The sequence below is a fragment of the Pholcus phalangioides genome, unplaced genomic scaffold (genome assembly GCF_987345545.1).
Source record: "Pholcus phalangioides strain wild (caught in Gottingen) unplaced genomic scaffold, Ppha-v1.0 ptg000022l_1, whole genome shotgun sequence".
In the NCBI taxonomy this organism is placed as follows: domain Eukaryota; kingdom Metazoa; phylum Arthropoda; class Arachnida; order Araneae; family Pholcidae; genus Pholcus; species Pholcus phalangioides.
In genome coordinates, this window is record NW_028301615.1 from 3,059,628 (window position 1) to 3,084,967 (window position 25,340).

The 25,340-nt window shown below is 33.8% G+C and overlaps 1 protein-coding gene across 1 annotated transcript; it reads right to left on the reverse strand.

Moving 5' to 3' along the window:
* Positions 1-558: 558 nt before the first annotated feature.
* Positions 559-24,450, reverse strand: LOC149069349 (uncharacterized). Its single transcript, XM_089249624.1, has 10 exons — positions 24,048-24,450; positions 19,290-19,915; positions 13,233-13,480; positions 9,519-9,642; positions 9,241-9,350; positions 5,956-6,023; positions 3,430-3,690; positions 1,971-2,112; positions 1,735-1,805; positions 559-872 (listed from the first exon to the last, which is right to left on the reverse strand). The coding sequence occupies exons 1-10, from the start codon at positions 24,218-24,220 to the stop codon at positions 737-739; spliced, it is 1,959 nt and encodes a 652-aa protein (XP_089105750.1). The 5' UTR covers positions 24,221-24,450; the 3' UTR covers positions 559-736.
* Between the last annotated feature and the right edge of the window lie 890 nt (positions 24,451-25,340).

Consider the following 25,340-nt stretch of genomic DNA (forward strand, 5'->3'; position numbering starts at 1 on the left):
CCCCAGAGCTGTCATAGTCATTCACTTTAATGCTATTTTTACATCGGCTTTGATCTAAAACACACATTCTTTAAATTTCCAAATTTTTTAATATTCAGATAAAAAAAATTTGAAATTTTTTTCAAAGAACATTTAAGTATTTTCACACAAACGAGGAAGTGGTTATAAGAGCATTGTAACAGTATGGAATATTGTAGGGAGAGAAAAAAAAAATTATATTCAGTTAAAATGACTCGAAAGATACGCACTGAGACCGTTAGGGGACTCATGCATACTTCTGGCACAACTTCTTCTGTAGTAAATAGGCAGGAGTTGTGCTTGTGGTTTGGAAGAAAAAAAGAAAGTCAAAATGACTCAACTAAGACTGGCATCGAACATTTTACATGTTTATAAGAAAAATATATCAGAAAAGAAAACAGCACTTACAGATATAAATAGGTCGGAACATCATGCACAAAACTTTGTGGTAAGAAGTTCTACATGCTAAACTTCACACTTAAAATGAAACTGAATAGTAAATTGCCAAAATGATTTAAGAAAAACACACAGACACAATATTTTGAAGTATAAAGAATTTAATTCATAAAAAATGATTTAAATTCATAAAAAAATACATCCGGGTTAAATAAATCGCATTCGTAAATGATACAGAAAAGGAAAAATATTTGTATACAAATCCCTCAATTCATATCAAAGATCACTAGAAATTTTTATAAAATTTTCAATAGTTCATATTTCATCCAACCATATCCCGACAGCACCTCGATCTTAGGCAGGCAGGCTCATCTATGTAATCAGTATCCCGATTCGTGGATGTTTCAAGAATTAGATCAGGTACCACTTTCTGTTTGCTGGCTTTTGATCCTGAATTACTATGGAATAGATAAATGCAAAACAACATATATTGGTAAATGAAAAATTTTAATTTGAATAAATGACTCAAAATTCCATAAATGAATCATTTACAAGCCTAATTCATTCTATGGATGTAACCAGAAGCACTCATATATAGAATCAATCAATCTTCCCTATTCGAAACAATAGACACTCCTCAAATGATTCATTCCACTACCGTTTCCCTCATGCCAGCCAAGATCCTTTCCAAACGAAAACTGCAGTTAATTCATTTTAAATAATTGTATTTTTACTTATTTCATATTGAAGGTTTAAGTATTTCTGGAATGGTTAAGAAGAGCAAGAGATTTCACTTTGTAATTCCCGCTTGCATTAACACTCAATAAAAGAGTAGGGCAGTCTTTCATGGGCTTGTGTTATGAATGTCACTTCCCGTCTTAACAAATGGTCCTAAATCAAACAAGGTCTCTTAAACTATTGGAAGGCTTCATTAACTCATAATACACAAATGCATGCAATATATATTTCGATTTGGTCTTTCATCAAAGTAGTAAAAGAAAAGCCCTGAGAAATGCTTGAACTTGGCCCCTTGACTCATTAGGATGGCCTTGCCTGCCATGAGAGAAAGCAAACCAAATCCGCTTTTTTTTAGTTGTAATCATGTGATGTTCGGCAGACAATTGCTCATCCAGAAATCTTTGGTACACATATCACTCGTATTAAGAGAAATATATTGTTTATCAAGTCAAAATGTTAGATTCAAAGGTTTGTGACAATATATTTTATACTGAAATGAGTAATAAAATAAATATCTGAAAGATCATAATTTCCATAAAACTTGTATTCATATTGTATTCATAGACTGAAGATAAAAATTACTTCAATTTGCTCCTGAGGGCTTGGGCTGGTTCAGGACTGCAGCGCAAATGAAACGATTGCAGGTGTTCCATCTGAAAAGTAATAAACAAGCAACTAAGATTCAATCAGTGATCTAAATACAAATTATCATTGATTGGGTATCTGACATCAGAACATTTAGCTTTAACAATAATGGTGTAATAATATATATATATTTCTCCGCGCACGCACACACACAATGAGTGTTTCATACTTACTTTTTCAATGCTGTTGACAATGATGCTGGAGCTTATATTCATGCCAAATTTTGTTGTGAAACATAAAGTCTCCAAAGCACTGGCTTCAGGGAGAGCATCCCAAAAAAATTTGCTATTGAAATTGAAAGATTTATGGACAATTCTGAAAGTAAAAAACATAAGGGGAAAGAAATTGAAAAAGAAAACTGCTTTTGAAATTCGCACTATATAAGACATAAAAAGACATTTTTAATGTGATGAAGGAAAAATTTAATACTCCATACCAGTGATTCCCAAGGTGGCCAATGGAATGTTCCAGGGGGCGGTAGAAGCTACGGGTATAGCATAGGATTCTATGGGTTGGATTGCGTTGGGAGGGAGGCGCCCAGGAGAAAAATTTCTGAAGGGGGCAATGGGACAAGAAAGGTTGGAAAACTATGCTCTCTACACTAAGTAAAACCTTGTCCAGTCAAACTTGAAGTTGAAGAAACACAGAAAATGTTTTGCACTAACTGAATTTTGTGTTAACTGACTAAATAACAATTTGATTATGCCCAATGTGTGAAAACTGTTTAATTTGTATTAAGCAAGTTTGTTTTAACTGAGGTTTGACTGTATTTACACTGTACTTATATACAGTGTTACCTTGGCTAACAAAGATAATTTGTTCTGGAATCACATTCATTATAGCAGAAACACTATTTCTCACAGGTTTCTATGGGAAATAGTTTAATTTGTTCTAGGAACTGCCCAAAAAATTTCAAAGTAATTTTCATAAAACACTAAGTGGCACTTGAAAAAAAAGACAAATACTGACCAAAGGCTGAGATAAAAAAACTTCATAATTGGATGAAAGAGAATTTAAAGGAAGATGAAAAACTAAACATCTTTTTATTTTAATTACACTAAGTATTCTATGCAGTCAAGTGTGTGAGCAATAGTGAAGGAAAAAGTGTGTGAGGTGGTGTGCTATGTGATATTCAATTTGGTATTAAGTCTTGAAAACACTGAAACCATTCAAGTCTCTCTGAAGCTTTTTTTCTTTTAAATGCATTTTCTGTTCTTATTCTTATTACAAGATATGACAGAATCTTTCTAAAAGAAAGGAGTATTTGGGAAGCAATTCAAAGTAAATAAATTACTCTGGCTTGAATAACAGTTACTCAGATTCATTTTGATTGCACGAAAATTCAGCTCATGGCTCAACTGCTTTATGTTAGAGCATGCAACCATATTAACGAAAAAGGTTCATTAGCCAAATCCACATTCGTTAGCCAAGGTAGAAAAATATAACAAATGAAATAAAAATTCACAAGTCAAGACTTTCGTTACTGTCGTTTGTAATGCATTTCTTAATATTATTAGTACTTTCAATTAAATGACACACACACACATCCAATCTTTTCTTTACCATTCATTTCCTAAAAAAAAGAAAAAAAAGATTTTAAGATTTTTCAAGCATAACTAAGTTTTTACTAACTTCATGAACTTCAACGATTGAGAGCTTTTGATGAAAGCACAAATGCTTGGCATGAAATGGAACACAATTGGACAACCAACACTGATGAGCTGCAGGCTTTCCATACTTTTGCAATACTTTCCAACATTGACTAAAAATGAACACAATCTGATGTTTTTAACAGCTTCCAGGCGTAGATTTCTCAAACCTTTCCAATGATAGAGATTATTCAGCGATTGATCAGAAAAATTCTGTGGACAATTCGCGAATCCCTGAAGTTGGCTGAAATAGAGAAATTCATAAAATAACAATTTCACTATGAAGGCATAATATTAAAAAAAATCAATCGTAAAATAAATATTACAATGAATCAAGAGAATTTTAATTTTAAATTTCACAACGAAAGCTAATGATCGTTTTCCTTACCTTAATCTTAACACACAAAAATTTTATTCCAAATCAAAATGAAACATTATTGATTTCTCCGAAAGTCATGATTTAGCAAGAAAAATGATTTTGGTGGTTTTTGTGTGTGAAAAAAGTTCTCTTTATTTTTTCATAAACTATGAATGACAAGTAAATGAAGTGACTTCAGCTGCCATCCATAACAGCTTTTGCAACGTCTAAGTTAACCCTTAAATGCTCTTTTTTTTGAGCTGATAATTTTTTTCATAGTTAACCTCTCAGCACCGTTCTGGCATATCCAGTACAAACAAAGAAAACATCATATCTCAATGTCATACATACATACAGTACTTACAGCAGCGACCACACAACAGCGTATCTTAATTTATCCATTACATTATTTCACAATCTTTGCATGTTTGGTATCATTCGAAAGAGGAATTATGTGGCTTTGTACAATCATATAACTATTATATTATTTTTACTTATCATATTTTATTGTGGCTGCTTGACACGTGAGAATTTGAGATATTATTGTAAAGAGCATGTTGCAAAAACGCCCTAAATAATAATAATTGTAAAGAGCATGTTTCAGCAATTTTGAGCTAAAATGCCCTGCATAATTGAGTCAGTAGTTGTTTGTTACTGCCGGGAGGCTGTGTAATAAATCCAATTTTTAGCAGCTGTAGAAGTGAAGAAAAACAACAATTTTACAGAAGAAAATATCATATAAATTTTTAAATGAAACATGTGATACTATATAATATTATAGACAAACCTTGTTACAAACATAAAAATTTCAGATTAATTCAATGATTAGTTTAAAAGTTATAATTTTTTTGCTAAGCATCTGAGAAAAAACCGGTGATTCCATTTAAATCTCCTCTGACCTATGAGATGGGATTCATTTAAATCTCCTCCGGACTTCAGGGGTTAGTGACACATGTGTGCATGTATATATATACATACAGTAATACCTTGGTTTACAAATTTTTTGATTAACAATCGAATTTACGTTTCGTGATTTTTTTTCAGCCTCTGCTAACGAATACAGATTCGGCTAATGAACATTTTTGGTGATTGGAAAGCATGCGCTAACATAAAATAGCTGCGTCATGAGCTGAATTTTCGCGCTGATCATCAGAATTACTACCACTAGAGCCAGATTAACTCATTTTCACCTCAAAATATTTTTTCACGTGTACCTACACTTTTCATTCTGAACTTTGAACTATTTCATGCAAAATGAAAGATTCAGCTAATAGAAAATGCATTGAAAAAAGGAGAGAACATGTTTTCAGAACATGCATTCTTTCAATGCAAGACTCTTAGCATCAAACTAAACAGTCTAAACATTCTAGGAGCTTATCTTTTCCACCTGCATGTATCAGACAAAAAATGAGCTGACCAAATCACAAATGGATGGGGACACCTATGAATTTGAGTGGGTTGTGTCAAGTTTTAGTAGGCTAAAGGTTGTGTACATACTGGAAAATAAAAAGATCTTCAGCATCTCTAATCTTTTTTGTAGATTCTTTTTTATGCAATTTTGAAATTTTAACTTCTGATCAGTTTTTGTATTTTTTTTATAAAATTCCTTGGTTTGATCATATTTATCTCACAAAATAGGCATACCTTTCTCTCTCTCAACGCAAGTACCATAATTTCCAGCATAGAAGTTGCAGGTGCAAATTTTGCTACTTTGAGTAATCTATATGTAAAATTTTCATTTATCAATAATAAAATCTTGAAAAGTGAAAGGGGTTGTGTTTTTTACTAATTAATTTTTCAAATATTTATTTCTATTGTCAACAGCAGAGGATTGGGGGGGGGGGGTTAACCCCCAAAGCCCCCCTTTGCATACGCCAATGATTGCCAATCTCTCAGAAAAAAAAAAATAGTGGAAAGAAAAGACACAGAGAGGTATACAATCTGCACTGTTTTTTTAGCATATAATCCACAAATTACAAGCAGGAAAATACAATATAATGCTACTAAAATATTGTCCTACTGATTACTGAATTTCGATTGTAATTGTATAGGCAATAAGAATTTTTTTTAAAGCATTTGCCACGAAATGTTACTGAATACATCATATAGAAAGAAATCCTTTCCGAATTCCAGAAACATAAAAATTAATACCAGCCGCTCAATATGAACTCTTCAACCAGCGGACAGCTGCTGATCATTTTGTCAAATGAACATGGCACCTATTAGAGTATGAAAAATATCATGCAGTTACAGCTCAGCAAATTACAGAGCTCATTTATTTTAATCATAAATACAGCTTAAGTGAAAGTGACATAAAAGTGAGATAATTCACTGATTTCAAACCACAGTAGATGCCGTTTATCGGAACCAAGGATAATATTATCATTAAGGTATTGTTAACACTTTTGCAAAGTATGGAACGGACCAGTATCATAATATGGGAAAAAATTTGCTTATAGTTATCAGGATTTGGGTTTATGTTTCACCATCATTTATGTTATCAATTTTTTTTTCGATTGTGATTTATTTTGTGCATTTTCAAGCTAAGGTTGAACCAGACATATTTCCCCCCCCCCCCCCCATAAGTTATCATTATCAACCTCAAAGACTATGTAGGAGGTCAGAAGGTGGGCCCCTTTCTTGTTCACAAACACTTATGTACTCAATTCAGAATGTCCTTATCAGGTCACACACATAGTAGTCACTATGATCCATGCGGCTTTCCTCCAAGTGGAGGTAAATTTAAGGTGAAAAACAAAAAGCTCTTCAGATCAAGAAATCTGTGGAAAATGCTGTACATTAAAAAAATTATTGTAATTTGTAATACATATTAAATGATATTATTCTGACTCCTCATTGTTGGTATGAAATTGAACTCCTTCAATTAATGTCGCAACAATCTTCTTTCCCTTTTCATACAATAACCATGCCCCGATTCTTTCTTCCTTCTTCTAAACAACATTCCTTTTTTGTCAACCTTTCCAATTTACTTGCATTCTTCCATATTCCTCTATCAGTTCAAACCGCTTGTTCTTCCCTAACTATGTATCTTCCTAGAATAGGAGCATTTTCCCAGACATCCATCCTTTCAATTTTCTCCCATGTGGGGTCTCTTCTCTGTTCTAAATAACCTTTCTTAACTCGTTTTCCCTCAATTTAAATTTTGACAACTTTTGCACCTCAGATATGTTGGCTGTGGGCTGTTCCAGGTGTGTCATGGTGAAGACCACGTAAAATCCTTGACTACTGTCAGGCTTCCTTCTTGGAAGCAGCTCTTTCTTGATTGGTCAGCGAGATAAAGAGCAACATTTCAAGTCTCCCCAAGAGAGAATTTTAGAGAAGGTTTTTTTGGAGGTAGGGGCAGAGAGGAGTTTCGACCTTTCGACCTAGAGTTAAGATGAAAAGGTGAGTTAGCTTGTTGGCGGGAGATCCAGCTCGATGGACCAGATTATGGATAAGGACAAGATATTATTTGTGCTTTGATGGTGTTATGCTGGCTCTATAGTTATAATTAATTTTGGTTCCCATTTAATTCCTAAACTCTTTAATGTTTGTTGAAAACTATAGTCATCCTAATGTCTCGGGTATATTGGTCACAACTGTGTTTGTACTTTTCTTTAATATTTTAACCTAAAATGGGGGGGGGGGGGGAAGCAACAGCTAACAACCCAACATCACAATGGCTGAGTAATAATAAAAAATGCAGGCGATTTCAACTTAAAGCAAAAATAACCTATTTTAAAACAATATTCAAAATAAAAACTTCATGATTGAACATTTTGCAACCAATTATGTGGGAGATGAAAATGTCCCGTTTTCGCCATGTTCAACTAAACAGGACTTTTGGTCATAGAATTTGCTTCCAGATTTGTTTTGAATATAGTTACCAATCGATTATCGTTAGAAGAAACCCAGAGTCCCGATGTGATCACAATAACCAGCATGCACTGTATTTTAAATATCAAAAGGGAATTTGAGAGATTTGTCACATTTAGGTAAAGATTTTTTATAGCACATCTATGCATATGATTCCCCACAAAGTAAGGTTTTGATACAGAAGAAATTTTTACTAGAGGTTTCATTTAGACTAAAGAATTCAGATTTATAATGAATTAATTTCCAGCTATAACTCTTAGGAATTCCATGGACAAGAGATGAAACCCAAATGATTGATAACATAGCATAAAGATATTCACGCAAACTTGGGTAATTGAACTTTTTGGATAATTCAAATATTAGGAATGCCCCTTGAGTTTCCTATTCAATTTAATGTTGAAAATATGTTTAATTTCACTGTTTTTCCCATTGTTTTGGATAGTTCAAAGTTTGATTTAGATATGCCATTTGCAAAATGCCTCTTTTCTCAGAATTCCTAGCTGACTTTTGTGGTCATCATTTACTTCATTCCTTTGTTTACTGATATTCTTCAGAATATAACATGTAGCCTACATATTTAAAAATTAAAAAAATTACAAAAAAAAATCTGAACTTTTCTGCTTTGTCATAAGAAGCAATGATTTTGTCACCAGTTTCAAACACTGGCTTTTGTCTTCCCGCTGCAACTGGTGCTTTACCAGATCTTGGATAACTTCATTATCATTTACCAATGGCAGATGCAAATGCTACTGCTCAGGAAGTACGTTTCTGTGAGTGTGTCTGTGGTAAATTTTCTCCATAGATAGAATGTTTAAAAGCTGAAATGACAGTTTATTGTCTGGAAAAGTGTGTTGAAGATTCATGTCTCTCTAGCATTATTGTTCATTTATTTTGGAATATGAATAAAGCCTAGTAACATTTTTTCCATGTCCAAACGAGGTTCATATGCTTGTTTCAACTCTAAAAAAAAAGAATTGTGGTTAACTTATGGATGTGGACATGGGTGAAAAAAGTAGAAAATAATCACATTGAATCTTCTCAAGAGACGAAAACTAATCTAACTAGAAAGCAAGAGAGTTTCTTCTTCCAATATTTGCAGAAGCTACGAGGCATGTTAAAAAATAAGACTGTTGAAACTCAATTTTTTTTTTTCAAAGTTTAAGAGCATCCAAAAGAAAATTACAAATCTGCAAATGAAACAGTTTTGGTGATCGCTTAAGTTTCATACAAACATTAGTTGCAATAAAGAGAAAATTAGTATAGTAAAGGATAACATTCAATACATTTTTCATAATTATTGAGAGTTTTTGATTTCTTTTGAAAGCATAGTCATCCTATATTGATGAATTTGATAATTAAAATTTTGGATAACTGTCTGACTGTTCCCTCCCCCCCTCCAAGATTCAATTTAACGAAGTGTTAAAATATAGTATCATAATTTAGTCATAATAATACTTGCTATATCAATATTGATATTGTCAAAATTCTGCAATTACATTCAAACATAGGTGAAAAAAAACAAACATGAAAAGCCGAAAATGATATAATACAATCACTAACATCTATTTCACGAGCACCATTAGCAGTTCTCTGCTTTTTAAAAGCCTTGTAGGCTGCAGGCTGAACTGGTTTCCAGATTGAACAATCAGAGAAGCAGAGTTTCTTGAGACCTAAAAGAAAATTTTGTTTTTTAAAATGTTAAAAAAAGTTAATTGGCCAACGAGATTCTCACACATGATAAGCATCACACTTTTATATATATATTATCACCATTGAACTGATGATGGGAATTAACCAAGTATCATTTAAAAGTCTCTGATTTTTTGCCATATACTTACATTTCAAATGGCACAGAGCATCACAAAGCATATTTGCTTTGTTACATTCCTGATGAATTCCTCTTCCATCAAAATGAGTGATATTCTTGCAGCTGGTTAACATTGATGCAAACAGACTCATATCCTATTAAGGTAAGGTTTATACATATGATACATCTTTTTAAAAACTTAGCTATATATATTAGAATGTATTTATTGAGGGATGGCAACCCAAAAAATAATCATTAGTAATATAATATGCACATCTATCTCATCTTTTGAAGGCTGACGATGAAACAAAAATAAATAGGTCTCAATATAACGCCTCATAATTTGACACTGATCCATTGAAGAACTAATGCCAAATTGTAGAATGATGTTATTCACATGTCTATCCAAAAATCATATGCACAACAGTCCAGAACATAGGCGGAGATATGGGGAGCCATGGAGGGGCAATGCTCCCCCCCCAACATCAATGACAAAGCTCACTGAGCTAATGTAAATGTGTATATCAGGGCTGGACAAATCCCAGGTGGTCATGGCAACTATAAAACTGGTTTGGAACCTAAAATTTTCCTTGTGTAGTTACTAAATTGCGGGCTGAGAGCAGCATAAAATATTTGGAATTTTTACCCATTGGCGTATGCAAAGGGGGGTTTTGTTATTTTGCAGGAAAAACATAAAAAACCCTGCAGAAGTAAAATAAATCTGAACCCCCACCCCCCCCATGATGAGAAAATTCTGAGTAAGCCTATGTTTATACCAACATATCTGCCAACATGAAAGGGTCATTATGCACTGAAAATTCACAAGAAGCATCATTTTGGACCATTTGCTTAGTACAAACATTTTTTGGAGCCTAAAAAGTTTTTTTTGAGATTTTTCCAGCCCTGGCATATATAGTCGAATCCTGTTATAACAAACTCCAAGAGACCAGAGAAATCACTTCATTATAATGAAATTTCGTTATAAAGGAATTCTAGGTTTTTACATTGTTCCTATGAAAACTTATCTGGGGATTAGAAAAGTGTTTTCTAAAACGAGATTTTCGATATAACGGTATTCATTAAAATGGGATTCGACTGTATATGAATTGGCATCATCATCATCATCATTGTGTTCTCCCCCCAGCCCCTCACGTTTATCTTTGCCTATGGTTTCACAAAAATTCTAACATTGAATTGAGGCACCATTGTCCCTTCTTATATGCCATGAAACAAAGAAAATAGTGATATATCATAAGTGTGCTATCAAAGAAAATTTTAATTTTACCTACGTAATACAGGCTACTATGGCCCATTTTTAAAAATTTTCGAATTCACTTTCTGATATAAACTCAATATTACTACTACTTCTAAGTTCATTTTTTATAATGATAGGCTATTTTATATTATGTACATGCAAATAAAAAACAGATTTTTTTAACTTAAGCTAATTAGAAAAATAAAACATTTTGTGCCAATGCTACCCTTGTATGTGGGTAACTTTGAACTACTTCACTTTTTCGTATCTTAAAGCAGTGGTGGGCAAACTTTTTTGGAGTACGACCTTCTTTTGACAGAAAAAAATCAATCACTGACCCCTACTTTGGCTGACCATATGTTCCGGTTTTTCGGGACATTCAGATTTTTCGCTAGCAAATGTGCTGTTCTGAAAACACTTTTTGGAATGCTTGTTTCGATTCTAATTTGGCGATATTGACTTCCGAAGATATTAAATTTGTTTTAATATTATATAAATATTTACTTTTTTTTAAATGTACTTTCCTTATGCAAGATGGAAGTGTAGCGAGGTCATGGTCCTTGATTTTCGTATACAGGGTGATTAAGAAAGAATAATTTGATTTCAAAATGATTCTCTACTTGAAATCGACCATTAAAAAATTCTTCATGAAATGTAGACACATTTTCCCTCATACATTCACATATAACATCATTCTATTCTGTGTTTTTAATTTTTAAGAAATATACAATTTTGAAATCGGGTGATACTCTCTAAGTCACCCTGTAAAAGTACTAACTTTGATATCGTCCGCCACATGACAGAAGCACGAATGTACAAATTTTCCCTTTTTTAATCAGCCGTTTTGGATACCTTGTTTTTCTATCTAAGTTGTGCCTGAAACACAAATGTGTATCCCTATTGAAACACATGTTACAAAACATTTTAAGAAAATAACTTCCATACAGTAACATGGGTAGAGTGAACATTCTCATCCATCATTTCCCACATTCTTTTTTTTGCAAGGACATTGCACATTGTGATTCTGGGATGATGAAGCCGATATATTGATTATTGTACAAGTATAGAATTTGATACAATTACATTGTATGATACATGATAATTAGCTCAGCTGAATAAAGACATTCTTTAGTTTTGACATATTTTTAAATTTTTAAATAAAAATGAATATTTTATTTGGAAGTTGTTATTTTGGAGAATCTCTTGTGACTCCCCGGGACAGTGTGTCATTGGTCACAACCCACGGTTTCCACACCACTGTTTTAAAGCATTAAATGAAAAGCTATCACTATTATTACTATTGAATAAAACTTCAATTTTTGAAAGGAAACTTATATTTCAACTTGTATTGATCATTAATAATAAAAATAGAACTATTTTCTCCTTTTTATATAAATGTTTACTTAACAATTTTGTCTTACAAATTGACCAAAAAAATCTCTTTCAAAAGGCTTTGGAGGCTTAACTATTGGGAACCCATAATCATACATTTTGTCAATGTGACAATGCTAGCAAATACTAATTCTTTCTCTGCACTAAAAACCTGGGATGACATGTTTGGCTAGAAAATGGATTTTTAAGTGTGTTTATAATGGTGCTTCAGGGTATTTTAGTTATCTGCAGCTTTCCTTATCTAATTGCATCTAAACAGTTTTAAAGGTAGTCATTGCTGTAGTCTGCATAACTTCGACTTCCAGGCTAATGTTTGTATTTAAATGCTATCTTTCCAATCTGGAAACAAAGACTTGAAATAGGATAGACATTTAAAAAATGGACATAATTATTCAATGAATAATTATGCTTTTAAGTGTACTCACAAACAAACTACCAAGGATTGCAAAACTATGACATACTTTGGCCCATCAAAATGTTGGGACAAAGTAGGGCATATTTTTGATGTTTTTACCAGAGGTTAAATTTTCAATTAATGTTTCCTGAAAAAAAAAAAGAAATATTAAACAAAATGCATACTACAGTTAAAAGCATTGAATTGTGTTTCTAATTAGACGCCTACCTAACTTGACAAAGTCGGATTACAACCCGCACAGTTGAAAGTTTGAGAGACGAAAAAAACAATTAAAAAAAATCATAGCATAGATAACCACCACCACTGTTGCTGCCTAGTCAGCCATTTGTGAACTACCTGATGTATTCAGTTGCCTTGCTTAGTATTACTACTTTACAAAAAAACTGCAAAAACTAGTTTTGAAATTTTTTTTTCACAGTAATTAGAGTACATTTGATTATTTTACCCTTTTGGGCCAGAGAAGGGTTCTAGGTCCAAAGTAGGTTGCGTTTATGGTACTTCGATGTCAGTTAAATTTTTAACAGTGGTTATAATAAAAAGCATGAAACATTTTAATGTGTTATATTGAGGGTCTACTATATAAGAAACTAAAACCAAGTCTGGCCAGAATGGAAGAAATTAGAAAAAATATAAATAATTATCATACATCGTACATTTACACTGAAATGCAGAGAAACACTCACTCTTATGGTACAAGGGCTATTTAAACTATTTCGAAACACCAATGACTTCAAATGAGATCCTCCGTGCTGGATTACAAAATCTGTTTGCGCAACATCAAAAAATTTGCAGCTTATTCCAAAAGCTTCAAAAGAGTTATTTTCGTGAACTTCATATTGACTGAATGGCACAGGAGTATGCTTCGGATCTATGTTAGCAAAACCCACTTTTGATGATTCTGATACGAATGAAACATATTCCTCATAATTAACTGAAATAAAATAAAATTTTCATTTATAAATACTGTAACAATATTATATAATTAATAATGTAATAATATTATATTTTATATTTATTTAAATGTAAAATACTAAAAAATCATTCTATAAAGTCAGCAAATTGGAGTTTTTTACTCTTTGTTCCATACTTTCACTAAATAATGATGGAGTGTAATTCAAATAACAGTAGATAGGTAAGACAGTTCATGCTCATTTATATTGAAAAGAAAACATACTACTATGTTTGAAACGTTCAGAAACTTATTTTATTATGGAAGAATAAATACAAATAGAACCTGTTTATTTAGTGTTTCCCTCAAAGTAGCTACCTTGTGCAAATACAAATACAACGCCACAACAGGCAAAATGCCCAACGAGGTGGCTGAGAAAAAGATGCCCATAAAAATATGGATGTCATATGTTTCAAAAATATAGCAACCCAATTAAAATTGCAATTAACAAAAAATTGTAAACAATATACACACGAACTATTTCGAAACACCAATGACTTCAAATCCCCATTGCCTTTATCGCTACACTTTTTGGAATCAAAGAATCATTAGCCCTAAAGCGAATTCTTTATTTGAGGAAAAGAAAAAGTCACATGGGACAAGATCAGGTGAATAAGCTGGTTATGAAAGTATCAGAATATGATTTTTCGACAGGTAATCTGTCACTAGGAGGGACCTGTGAGCTGCCGCATTATCGTGATGGAGCAACCATGACCTAGCCTTTCAAAGATCCGATCGCTTGCGACTCACAGATTCCTTCTGGTATAAGATTACCAGTCAAAACGTCATATTCTGATACTTCCACAAATAGTTTATACCCCCTTATCTCGCCCCATGTGACTTTTTCCTCCGATAAACAATTTGCTTAAGGGGCAACTGCCCCTTGATTGAATGATTCCCAAGTTCCGAATAAGTGCAGCAGGCAGCAACGAAGGCACTGGAGGATGTGACAAAACAAACCTTGCAATCCACATTTACATCTTTGTGTGAACAATGGCGAAAATGCATAATTGCACAGGGTAGTTACTTCGAAGGAAACACCCAAATAAACATGTTTTATCTGTATTGATTCTTTTGCAATAAAATAAGTTTCAGAACTTTATGAATGTAGTAGTTTCTGATATTTTTTATTTAAATGTCATTGTAAAGAACTGGTCACTATAACATGGGGATTATTATAAAGAGCTGTAATTTTATATTAAATAATATAAAATAATAATAATTATTATTATAATGACTGCATAGTTAACATTGGAAATGCACTGACATCTGAGAGCACAACAACACTCCCCAACTGATAAATATTTGACTGACAGCCTTTTCGAGCTATGAACCACAATATTAAGCTTTCTCGACAAATGTATATGATCTACATATCTGCAAGGATGTAGCTGGGAAGAATAGAAATGAGTGTTTGTCCTACCTCCAAGTTCAAGAAAAGGATTGGACTGCAAAAGCCATTTCGCGACCTGGCCAATGTTCGAACTCCGGGCTTTCACTAGTCAGTTCTGAAGATGACCAGTGGCTTGAGATTTCTGACCAAAGTCAGGTAACAAAAGACATGATTCAAGGTCATCGCCAAGTTGGCGATGTTTTTGTGTGATAACTATGTCCATGTTAGCTATGACAACCCATCAAACCGCAGTCACAATGCATTAATAATTTTTTTTCCTTCAAAATTTGACAGAAAAAACTATATGTCTATATTAATCATGTGTGACTAACCTCCTTTGATTCTATGATCACGTGACTAAGGCTTTGGGTAAGGGAAAAAATGTAGATGTTGTTTACCTTGATTTTCAGAAGGAACCGACATGATTCTTTCAGGGAAAACTAAGGTAGAAAAGTGTTTTGAATTGTAGGAATATTTCGGGAATTATAACATAATTTCAAAGTTTTATCATGTGTCATTTTTGTGATGGTCGGTTACATACCAACACTCAATGAAAGTGAATTTGTACCCCTGCAAGTGGGCTGAAGATTTTCGAAAATGAACTTAAATATTCACTATAGAAGCCAAGTTCAATTGTCATCTTTCGTGAATATTGCTTTTTCTCTTGTGTATTTTCACAAATAAAAGTATTTTCAATCAAAGCAGAGCTGGCAGGACTTTATACCCAAAGCACTGTTTTGCACGTTTAGATACAACCATCAAGCTTATATTACTGGAGGGAGTATGACTTCAGCAGTCTCTGCCTTGGCAGTGCTGAGAACGGTGTCCCCAACATCTCTGTCAGAAGATCACGTGACTCAGTGAAAACAAACACGATCCCCATAGAGATCAATGTTAAAATTGCCAATTTTAGTATAGAAATGCGGAAATTTAGTGGGGTTTTCCACCACATCAATAATTTTCAAAATTGAGTTGAATTTTTGATTTTTGAAATATTGGGTTCGCCTCGAAATACAAAGTCCAGAAAATTAAATATAAAATAATGAGACAGACCCACTTTTGAGGTGGATATCCACGCAATAACATTAATTTCAGCTTTTTATTTATATCTTCTCAAGCACAAAAATGAGAATTAATGTCTCCGTATTGTCTTACATTATCCAATTGCATCAATCCATATAGTTTAGGGTGTTTTGAAATTAATTATGTGGGTCCATATAAATTACATTGAAGAAATTCCGCAGCTTTAATCAAGCATTTTTTGAAGCAAAAACAAGCAGATTGTTCGTTTCATGAGTCCCATGTGGCATTCCTTTCATGAGAGTAATTAAAGATAATTCTAGAATTAATGAAAGAGATACTTTCAGCATTGACGAAATTGATAATTTCGAAATTAATGAAAGTGATAATTCTGGAATTAATGAAAGATAATTCGGAATTAGTGAAAGATGATTCCAGAATAAATGAAAGAAAAATTCTAGTTTTAATGAAACAGATAATTTCAGTTCCAAAATAAATGAAAGCGATAATTACAGCATTAATGAAAGAAATAATTCCAGAATTAAGAAAAAGGGATAATTCCAAAATTAATCAAAGAAAAATTCTAGAATTAATTAAAAAGATAATTCAAAATTAATGAAAGAAAAATTCTAGAATTAATGAAAGAAATAATTTCAGAATCAATGAAAGAAATAATTTCAGAATCAATGAAAGAAATAATTTCAGAATCAATGAAAGAAATAATTTCAGAATCAATGAAAGAAATAATTTCAGAATCAATGAAAGAAATAATTTCAGAATCAATGAAAGAAATAATTTCAGAATCAATGAAAGAAATAATTTCAGAATCAATGAAAGAAATAATTTCAGAATCAATGAAAGAAATAATTTCAGAATCAATGAAAGAAATAATTCCAAAACTAATGAAAGATAGTTAAAAAATTATTGAGATATAATTCAAAAATTAATGAGAGATAATTTCAAAATTAACGAAAGGGATAATTCTAGCATTAATAAAAGAAATAATTTCAGCATTAATGAAAAAAAAAAAAGAATGAAATGAAATAAATATAAATCGAGCGTGCCGTTTATTATATATAATATTTATTAAGCTCTAGGACGGACCAAATGGGTCCCCAAGAGCTGCATAGTGTATGTTTTGTCTTTTGTTCTGTTGTCTTTATTTTATTTTGTATATTTGTGTCCATGTATTTATGTGTGCTGTTTTGAATTATTAATAAAAAAATAATAATAATAATAAAAAAATAATAATAATTTCAGCATTAATGAAAGAAACAAATACAGAACTGATTAAAGCAATTACTCCAGAAGTAATGAAAGAAATAAAGGAAAATTCAAGAATTGATGAAAGAAAATTTTCAGCATTAACAAAAAAAAATTAATTCCAGTATTAATGAAAGAAATGATTCCAGTATTAATGAAAGAAATGATTCCAGTATTAATGAAAGAAATGATTCCAGTATTAATGAAAGAAATGATTCCAGTATTAATGAAAGAAATGATTCCAGTATTAATGAAAGAAATGATTCCAGTATTAATGAAAGAAATGATTCCAGTATTAATGAAAGAAATGATTCCAGTATTAATTAAATAAATAATATAATCTTTTTTCATCTTTAGAGGAGTTCTCTATCCTTTTTTTAATCTTAAAAACGAAATATTTAGAGACCAAACTGTACATTTCTATGGCCAAATGAACTTTGTTTTCACCAAGTCACATGATTTCCTTGCATTTGATGTTGTTGCGGCGGCTGGATGCTCCCTCCAGTAATATAAGCTCAATGGGTACAACCTCAATTGGGAAACCATTGTATTATAAATGCTAATAGAATTACTATATCATAGTCAAACTTAATCATTTTTACTTTTGCACTAAGAACAAGTTACAGGAATTTTTTGAGCATCATATGCAATGAGCACTGTCAAATTAAAGGACATTTTAGTCCTACAATTTAGCATTTCGATTGCTAGATATATTCTTATGTTATGCAAATTAAGTATCAGTGATTATCTCGATAATTTAATAATAACAGAAACCAACATTACATAATATATATTATATATGATGTACAAAAACTTTTTAAACAACCTATCTGTTATTAAAAGAGTACAGCAGGTGGCTTATCTCAATGAACACATGTAAGCAGTTCAAGAAACTTTGGAAGGTCAAGAAAATAATCTTGAATTGAAGAATATCAAATCATTCCATAGTTTTTCCTTCAGCACTTATGCTATGCTTTATTCAAGCTGTGTATTTCATAAGAAAAAAAAAGCATAGTGGTCGATAGTATCCACCCTTACTTACTTAACTGTACACACACGCATGCACCTTGTAAACATTCCTCTATGCGATTTCTAACGTATCAGCACATGCCGGAGAGAGAGAGAGAGAATGTATGTTCTCAGTGTATTGTAGAGTTCAGCTTGTTTCATGCTCATGCTGCCATCAGTCTTCCATTTTCTGAAGTAAAGATGGAAATGCTTGATTTTTCATGTTACGTCAATATCGTGTTGTAGGTCTGCCTGCTCTCTGTGGAAAGACTTTTCCAAATGTAAGACTGGCTCGCATTTGTGCCTTGAAGCTGGAAAACTGCAGAAAACCAACTTCAGCCGACCACCACTATGCCGTCAACAGGGTTTGAACCTGGATCCTCAGAACGAGAGTCCAGCACAATGCCCATATGACCGCACAGCGGTTATTGCCATCTGCTGGTATCTGAAGTTACCATCAACTCAGACTGAAATTCCTTAACGTTTTGCTTTGTGTTGGCTTTTGGTGTTCGTATTTTGTTTGGATGATGCTCATGTAACCCAAGTGAAAAAAAAGTTGTGATTGTTTAGAAAAGAGAAATAATTGATACAGAGCAAAAATCAGGTATAGGAGAAAATCATAAGACAGTGTCAAGCCAATCATGATTATTGTTCTGAATGTAATTTAAATGTGTTAAGGTCTGTTACTTGCTGTGGTGAAATTTTTTTTTGTCAAATGGAAGAAACCATACCGGCTTGTTTTGGAAAACCACAGAAAATTAACTTTGACTGATCCCTGCTGCCTGTGGGGATCAAACTGATTTTCGTGATACATAGCAATCATAATATTCACAAGACCAGGCACAGATTCAGGAGAGGGTGATGGGCAATCGTCCCTCTCAAGAACCAAATAATGGGGGAAAAATTGGTCCATCCCATGAAATATGGGATGCTCCAATGAACATACACAATATATCGCCCCTCCTGACATAATTCCCTGGATCCAAGCCAGCAAATGATTCCATAGGAACAGCCGTGCATGACAAAAAATGCTCTCATGCTCACAAAACCCATCAGCATCATTACATTGACTTCATTCTAAATGAATTTAGAAAGAATGTTGCTTACAGAATGGCAACCAGAAAGTCTTCCAATGATTCTTATTGGTTCCACACAGTTTTGTAAATTGAACCTCGGGTGATGGATAGATATGCCTACCACTGCGAGGATTTTCATAATTAAGACAAAATGACGGACATGCCACTTTGAAGCTTTGAAGCTCTGGTAAATCTTTGATAGATAAAGTTTGATACAGCCATGGCAGATTCAACTGTATCCGTAGAATGTAGAAATTAAACTCCAACTGAACTAGGCTTCGGATTTGCATTGAGAAGATTTTGACGAAGTTTTTAAACTGATCCACATTGTGAACATCTAACGTAAGCTTGGTCCATTTCCTGGGTGAATTTGAAGGTTTGAAGCATGTGCATGAATCAGTTCCAGTACTCCATGAAAAGTCCACGATGTTGCTGCACTTTTCGAAGATTTTCACGACATTAGATAATGAGATTCCAACATGTCGCAATGAAAGCACTCGTAGCTGTTTGCAAGACAATATAGCTTTTGATAAACGTGTTGGGCTCATGCAGACCATATCATCAGCATACAGCTCTATTAGATGGTTTCGTCTCACAGAAATATAGTTCAGTGCTGCTTCTTCACTAATTGTCGGACACAATCTAAAATCAGCAATTCTGAAATGATACAGAAGGAGAATGATCATTTGAATGATACAGAATTATTGCTTGCATTACATCTACAAAATATACTCTATATTACCATCACATAGAGATGTTGGGTTTTGAATACCAATAATCAACTGATAATAACCCAAAAATACTACAGGATTTGTTGTCATACCATCATAACAATGCTTGTTTAATCATGTCATCTTCACAATGGCAACAAAGATGTATCTCGCCTAATTTGATGCCTTGTATTCCAGCAATTCCAAAATATCTGCGAGATTAGCTTTTGTTCAAAGTTTGATAACGGAAGGAAGGACACAGTGTTTCTTCCTTCCCTTCAGTTTAGTTTCGGAATATGTGTACAGTATAAAAAATAGAAAAGGCCAGAGTATTTCTCTTGGCTCTCTCTCTCTCTCGCACGCACGCACGCAAACAGGTCATCATGAATAGTTTGAAAGAACTTGTACCGATATCATAGACATCAATAAATTATACATGATTACTGGCAACTATTGGCATGTAAAGTTCATGTTCTGTTTTCAGAAACTAATTTTGTTTTCCGGTGAACATTTTGGTATTTAAAATGAACCTTTTATGAACAGGGACATAATAAAGTCCAAATGCCAGTGGAATAAATTCAATCCAGCTGACTGTTTCTTCAACTTATTTTTTCCTCATTACAAAGCTTTATTGTAACCCTTATGGAACAAATTTTTGTATGTGTGTATGATCCTCCCCATTCTCCTCAGCTTCCCCTTGTTCTCCACAGCATCCCCCACATATAATGTATCTTTCTCAGAACTAATTCTTCCATCATATGCTGTACATGGAAATTAAAAAAACATGTAAGTAAGGGCAAAAAAAAGCAAGTTAGTGTACATCTATTATCTAATTATCCATTTCTTTTTTTTTTAACGAGCAAACAAGGCCACTATATTTATTGCCAACAGCTTGTATGCGAAGGGGGTTAATATTATAGGTAGCTACACACAGTTGCACTTTCAATGTTAATTTTGGTTGGCATGTTGTTTTTGTTTCTCAATGTCAAAGAGGTTCTTCCTTTTTTATCATCAAGGGATAATGAGTGATAAGCGATAAATGTTGTTTCATAGGAAAGACATTTTTGAAGCCGTTATTGATTAAACAAACATTTCAAAGACTTTTTACTTTTGCAGAATACTGCTACTGATATGGTCTAATGAGGAAAGATTGAACAAGGTGGGGGGGGGGGAAGTGTTAATGGCAGCGGTCTTAAAAAAGTGTTTAAAACCTATGGGTGCTCGTCTTGAGCATTATGTAGGAAATTTAGATTTCTATATCTATTCTGTGGGTACTCAGAATCATTTTTCAAATTACAGCAGGTGCTTGAACACCCACGGCATCCTAGCTTTGACGTCACTGCTTAATGTGGGGGGGGGGGGATCCCAGTTTTTTTTACAACCAAAGAGGGCTATTTCCCTTGTCTGTGAACTGATAACAATAATTTACAATGAGAAGAAATGTTATACAAGCACAGCTTACAAATAAATAAATATATATATATATATAAAAAAATAAATAAATAAGATTCGCTTGGGCTGAAGGAATGTCTTGAGTTTCAGTATCAACTCAACGTGTCTTCAACACCAGTGTTTGGCATCACAAGGAGATGAAAATGACTGAAATGAACAGAACAGAATCAAAATTATTATTCATTGAAGATCTCCTGATGATATCGAATTGCTGGTGTTGGAGGAAACTGTCAAGTTGATAATCAAACTTGCAATGGCCCATTTATATCCAGAGAGAGAATTGTATTCATTAAATGGTACCCTTTTCTCATTAAAAACAATGGTTTCAACATTAATGGTGAAGTCAAATGAAGTAATATTCATCATAGTACCCCTTCTCCGAATTCTTTAAGTTTCTCTCCACTTATGGCAAGGTCTGTTTCTCACATGGGCGAGTGGGACACATGCTGCGGGTCTCAAAATTTGGCTGGCTTTTGTATGAATCCACATGCTCCCCCTTCCCCTGCATACACCTGTCTCAAGAAATATTACATTTATAAGGGGGGGCCCAGAAAAATTCATATTTGCACAAACTTATGAGGATCAGGCCCTGGCAATGGCTATGAAAACCTGATCAGCTACAAACAAAATAACGCTTACAAACAAGAAAGAGGAGGTTCATATGATAACTGAAGATGAGAGAGGAAACTTAATCACAAAAAATTGGGGAAAATATTCTGTATTCATAGAGAACGCCAAGAGACACTGGAGTCACTGGAGACATTTCTAAAAATCTCCAAAGGAAAACAAGCTTCAAATTAAAAGTTGAAAAACTGAAGGCAAGTGGGAGTGGAGATACAGATTTATCATTAAAACAAGTTTCATTTAAATAACTAAATTCAATCTTAGAAGAGTTGATCCACTTTGCCCAAGAATATTTAGGAGACACCAACGAATAAGGCAAATACACAAAAAATAATAAAAGTCCTAATGCATTTCAACACCAATGGGTGTCGTCGTTCCTCTGAAGACGGCACCCATTGGTGTTGAAATGCATTAGGACTTTTATTATTTTTTGTGTATTTGCCTTATTCGTTGGTGTCTTCTAAATAAATTCAATCTGATAATGATAACAACAACAACAATCGTGAACCACACACATTAAAAAGACAACAAGATTATTTACACAGGCTTAGTTGGTAAGTGATTTAGTGGTTAAGTAGAATATTGTCTGATCTATGTTTTGATTGAGTAGGCATGATGCGCATGTGGGCATGGTCTTGTATTATCCAATGAGAATTCACTAAATCACTTAAAGGTGTGGACACTTGTTTGAGCACTTGACGACTTAAAATTTAGTTAACTACTACTAAATCACTCAACACATGTAAACGGGCCTTGAATTGAAGTCTGAAGAAAGCACAAAATTATTGGAAATTATGTCAAAGTGTCTGTTAGGATGGAAATAGATCCTCACGCAGGGTCATAACAAGAATTTTTGAGAAGGGAGAAGGAAACATGATTTCGACATCATCCTACACACACACACGTTACTGTATAATTCAATGATTTTATAATGACATTTTTGCTTTCTTGTAAAGTTTGCCACCAGGGACAGTTCCCCCCCCCCCTTTAGATTTCTGGCCCTGTCTCAAAACCCAGAAAAATGAAAGACTACACTATTTTGGACTTAATCAGTCTGGAGAGAAAAAAGCTTGGCACCTATGAAATTTCACTACTTTATGCACACCAACTCCAGTTATATATCGCCATATGGCAATTTCCAACTAATGGAGTTGTGTAGGAAATGAAGGCACTATCTATATCGGTGGTCAACCCAGGCAACCTTCATAGTGAACGACGAGCTTCTTACCACTGTGCCACTCAGGCAGTTATGAAATTTTATCGGCATCTAAATTTTTTTTTGGTTTGTCAAGCCCTGGTTAGCTAGTAAATCACTTAACTCATGTAAACAGGCTTTAAACTATAAACAACTTTCTTTGAATAATTGAAGATTTTCTAGAATTTTTAGAGAAAACTATACAGTTTAATTCCTCAATATATCAGTATATCGTTTTGTTGCCAGGTTTTAAATTATGCCAAAACTACAATGTCAGGGCAACACCCTTCTCCCTGATGTTAAAGCGTAGATGCTGCTATACCATGCGCTTTTTCATACCACAATTTACAAGTTTTATCATGTTTTTGAATAAAAAAAAAAATTTCAATTTTTTTATTACGTGTACATGCCTATCATTCTCAGAGATATTTATGAAAGTATTTCTTTTTCAGCATCAAGGTGGTTTGCTTTTTTCCCTTCTTTTCAAACGTTTTTTGGGGATGTTCCCCATAGTCCTGCCCGTAATAGTAGCAAATAGCGCCAAATCGGGTCTGGCGATTGAAAAAACAGTCACCGACCAGCAATACACCGTATACAGTGGAGCCCGCTTATAACGTTTTGTAAAAAAAACCAACATGGAAAATGTTGTGAGCGGGAAACGCTTTAAACGGGTAATCTTGATGATAATTGCAGTTGGAACCACGAAAATTAGTGGCATTAAGTGGGATAGGCTGCATCGAGAATTCATTCATCATAAATGAAATATCAAGGTCAGGAACATATTGCGTAATGGGCTCGAATAACATACCTCGTAAGCATGCAGGCATCACGGATTTTTTGAATACCGCTGCGTTGGAGCTCCGCCAATGTGTCCGGTGGAAGCTGCTCGAAAATCATCAGGAGTATTTCAGGGGGAAGTGACCACATCCCTTCCGAAAAACCAACGCAGCCGTTGACGTCCGATCGCGAGCAAGAAGCCATGGCAGCAGCTTGATGTCAGTTTGGAGGATGAAGCACTGGTGGATTCGGCGATCAAAAAGATGAGTCTCATTCGTTCCCTGACGCCAGTTCCGTAAATATCGCCCGATGACTGCGGGAGAATCTTTCCGAGAGGAATACGAGCAGCCTGCTGTTATGCTCCGCACATGCACATTGTTGGCGAGAACATTCTCCAGGCAGACAAGAGTTTCAGTTTCTACACTTTTATCGGGACGGCCTAAACCCTCACGCGCCAATATCCTTAGCTGTGATTTTGTTCACATTTCGTGGCACCAGACTTATGGAGTCTGGCCACCTGGCGGTTGCGTAGACTCTTGCCAGATCATCCAACTAGAAAAACTGGTACAAATACTGAAATTCGTCCGAATCTAATGTTGATCTAGGGAGCGGGAACCTCGTCGGAAATATTTCCGAGGCTCCTTTGCCCCCGATTATACATTTTCTGTTGAGGAGTTCATTGGGCATCCAAAGATTTATGCATTATCACAGAATATACGGGAATATTATATATATATATATATATATATATATTACTAGAGTGACCATACGTCCCGTATTTACCGGGACAGTCCCGGTATTTGCTGTATTTTTGGCCGTCCCGACTTTTTGGCAAAAGTGTACCGGTTTTTCTCGTATTTTACACGAAGTCTACTTAAATTTTTAATCTTTATTGAAGTCAAAGATTGAAATTATTTTTCAACTCATAAATTATATTGTGAGGATTACGACTATAAATGAGAATATTAATCTCTCACATTTTTCTTGGAGAACGTTTTGTTTTTTGTGGAATTCATTTTAATCCACTGCAATTGCAGTAATGCTTCATTTCCCGCCGTTGTGATTTTCCATAATTTCAACAATATTTGGCAACTTTGTTCGGATTCGGCGTCATTTTTGGCGTTAATTGGTGATGTCCCGTATTTTCCCGTATTTGGAATCCTAATTTCCCGTACTTCTCTCGAGGAAATATGGTCACTCTATATATTACTAGCTATTATACCCGGCGTTGCCCGAGTTTTCTTCAATGAGGCTTTTTTGGATCACGTGATATCTCCCTCTTTCTTTGAGGGACATAGAAACCATGTCTACGTTCACGAATATG

Excerpts from the sequence above, each read along its gene's own strand:
- LOC149069349 (XM_089249624.1), bottom strand. The coding sequence starts at position 24,220 with ATGGCTTCTTGCTCGCGATCGGACGTCAACGGCTGCGTTGGTTTTTCG. Across the intron at positions 6,024-9,240 it reads ATGGTGCTCGTGAAATAGAT|GTGCCATGTTCATTTGACAA; the intron begins GTTAGTGATTGT and ends ATACTCTAATAG. Across the intron at positions 873-1,734 it reads GCCCTCAGGAGCAAATTGAA|TAATTCAGGATCAAAAGCCA; the intron begins GTAATTTTTATC and ends TCTATTCCATAG.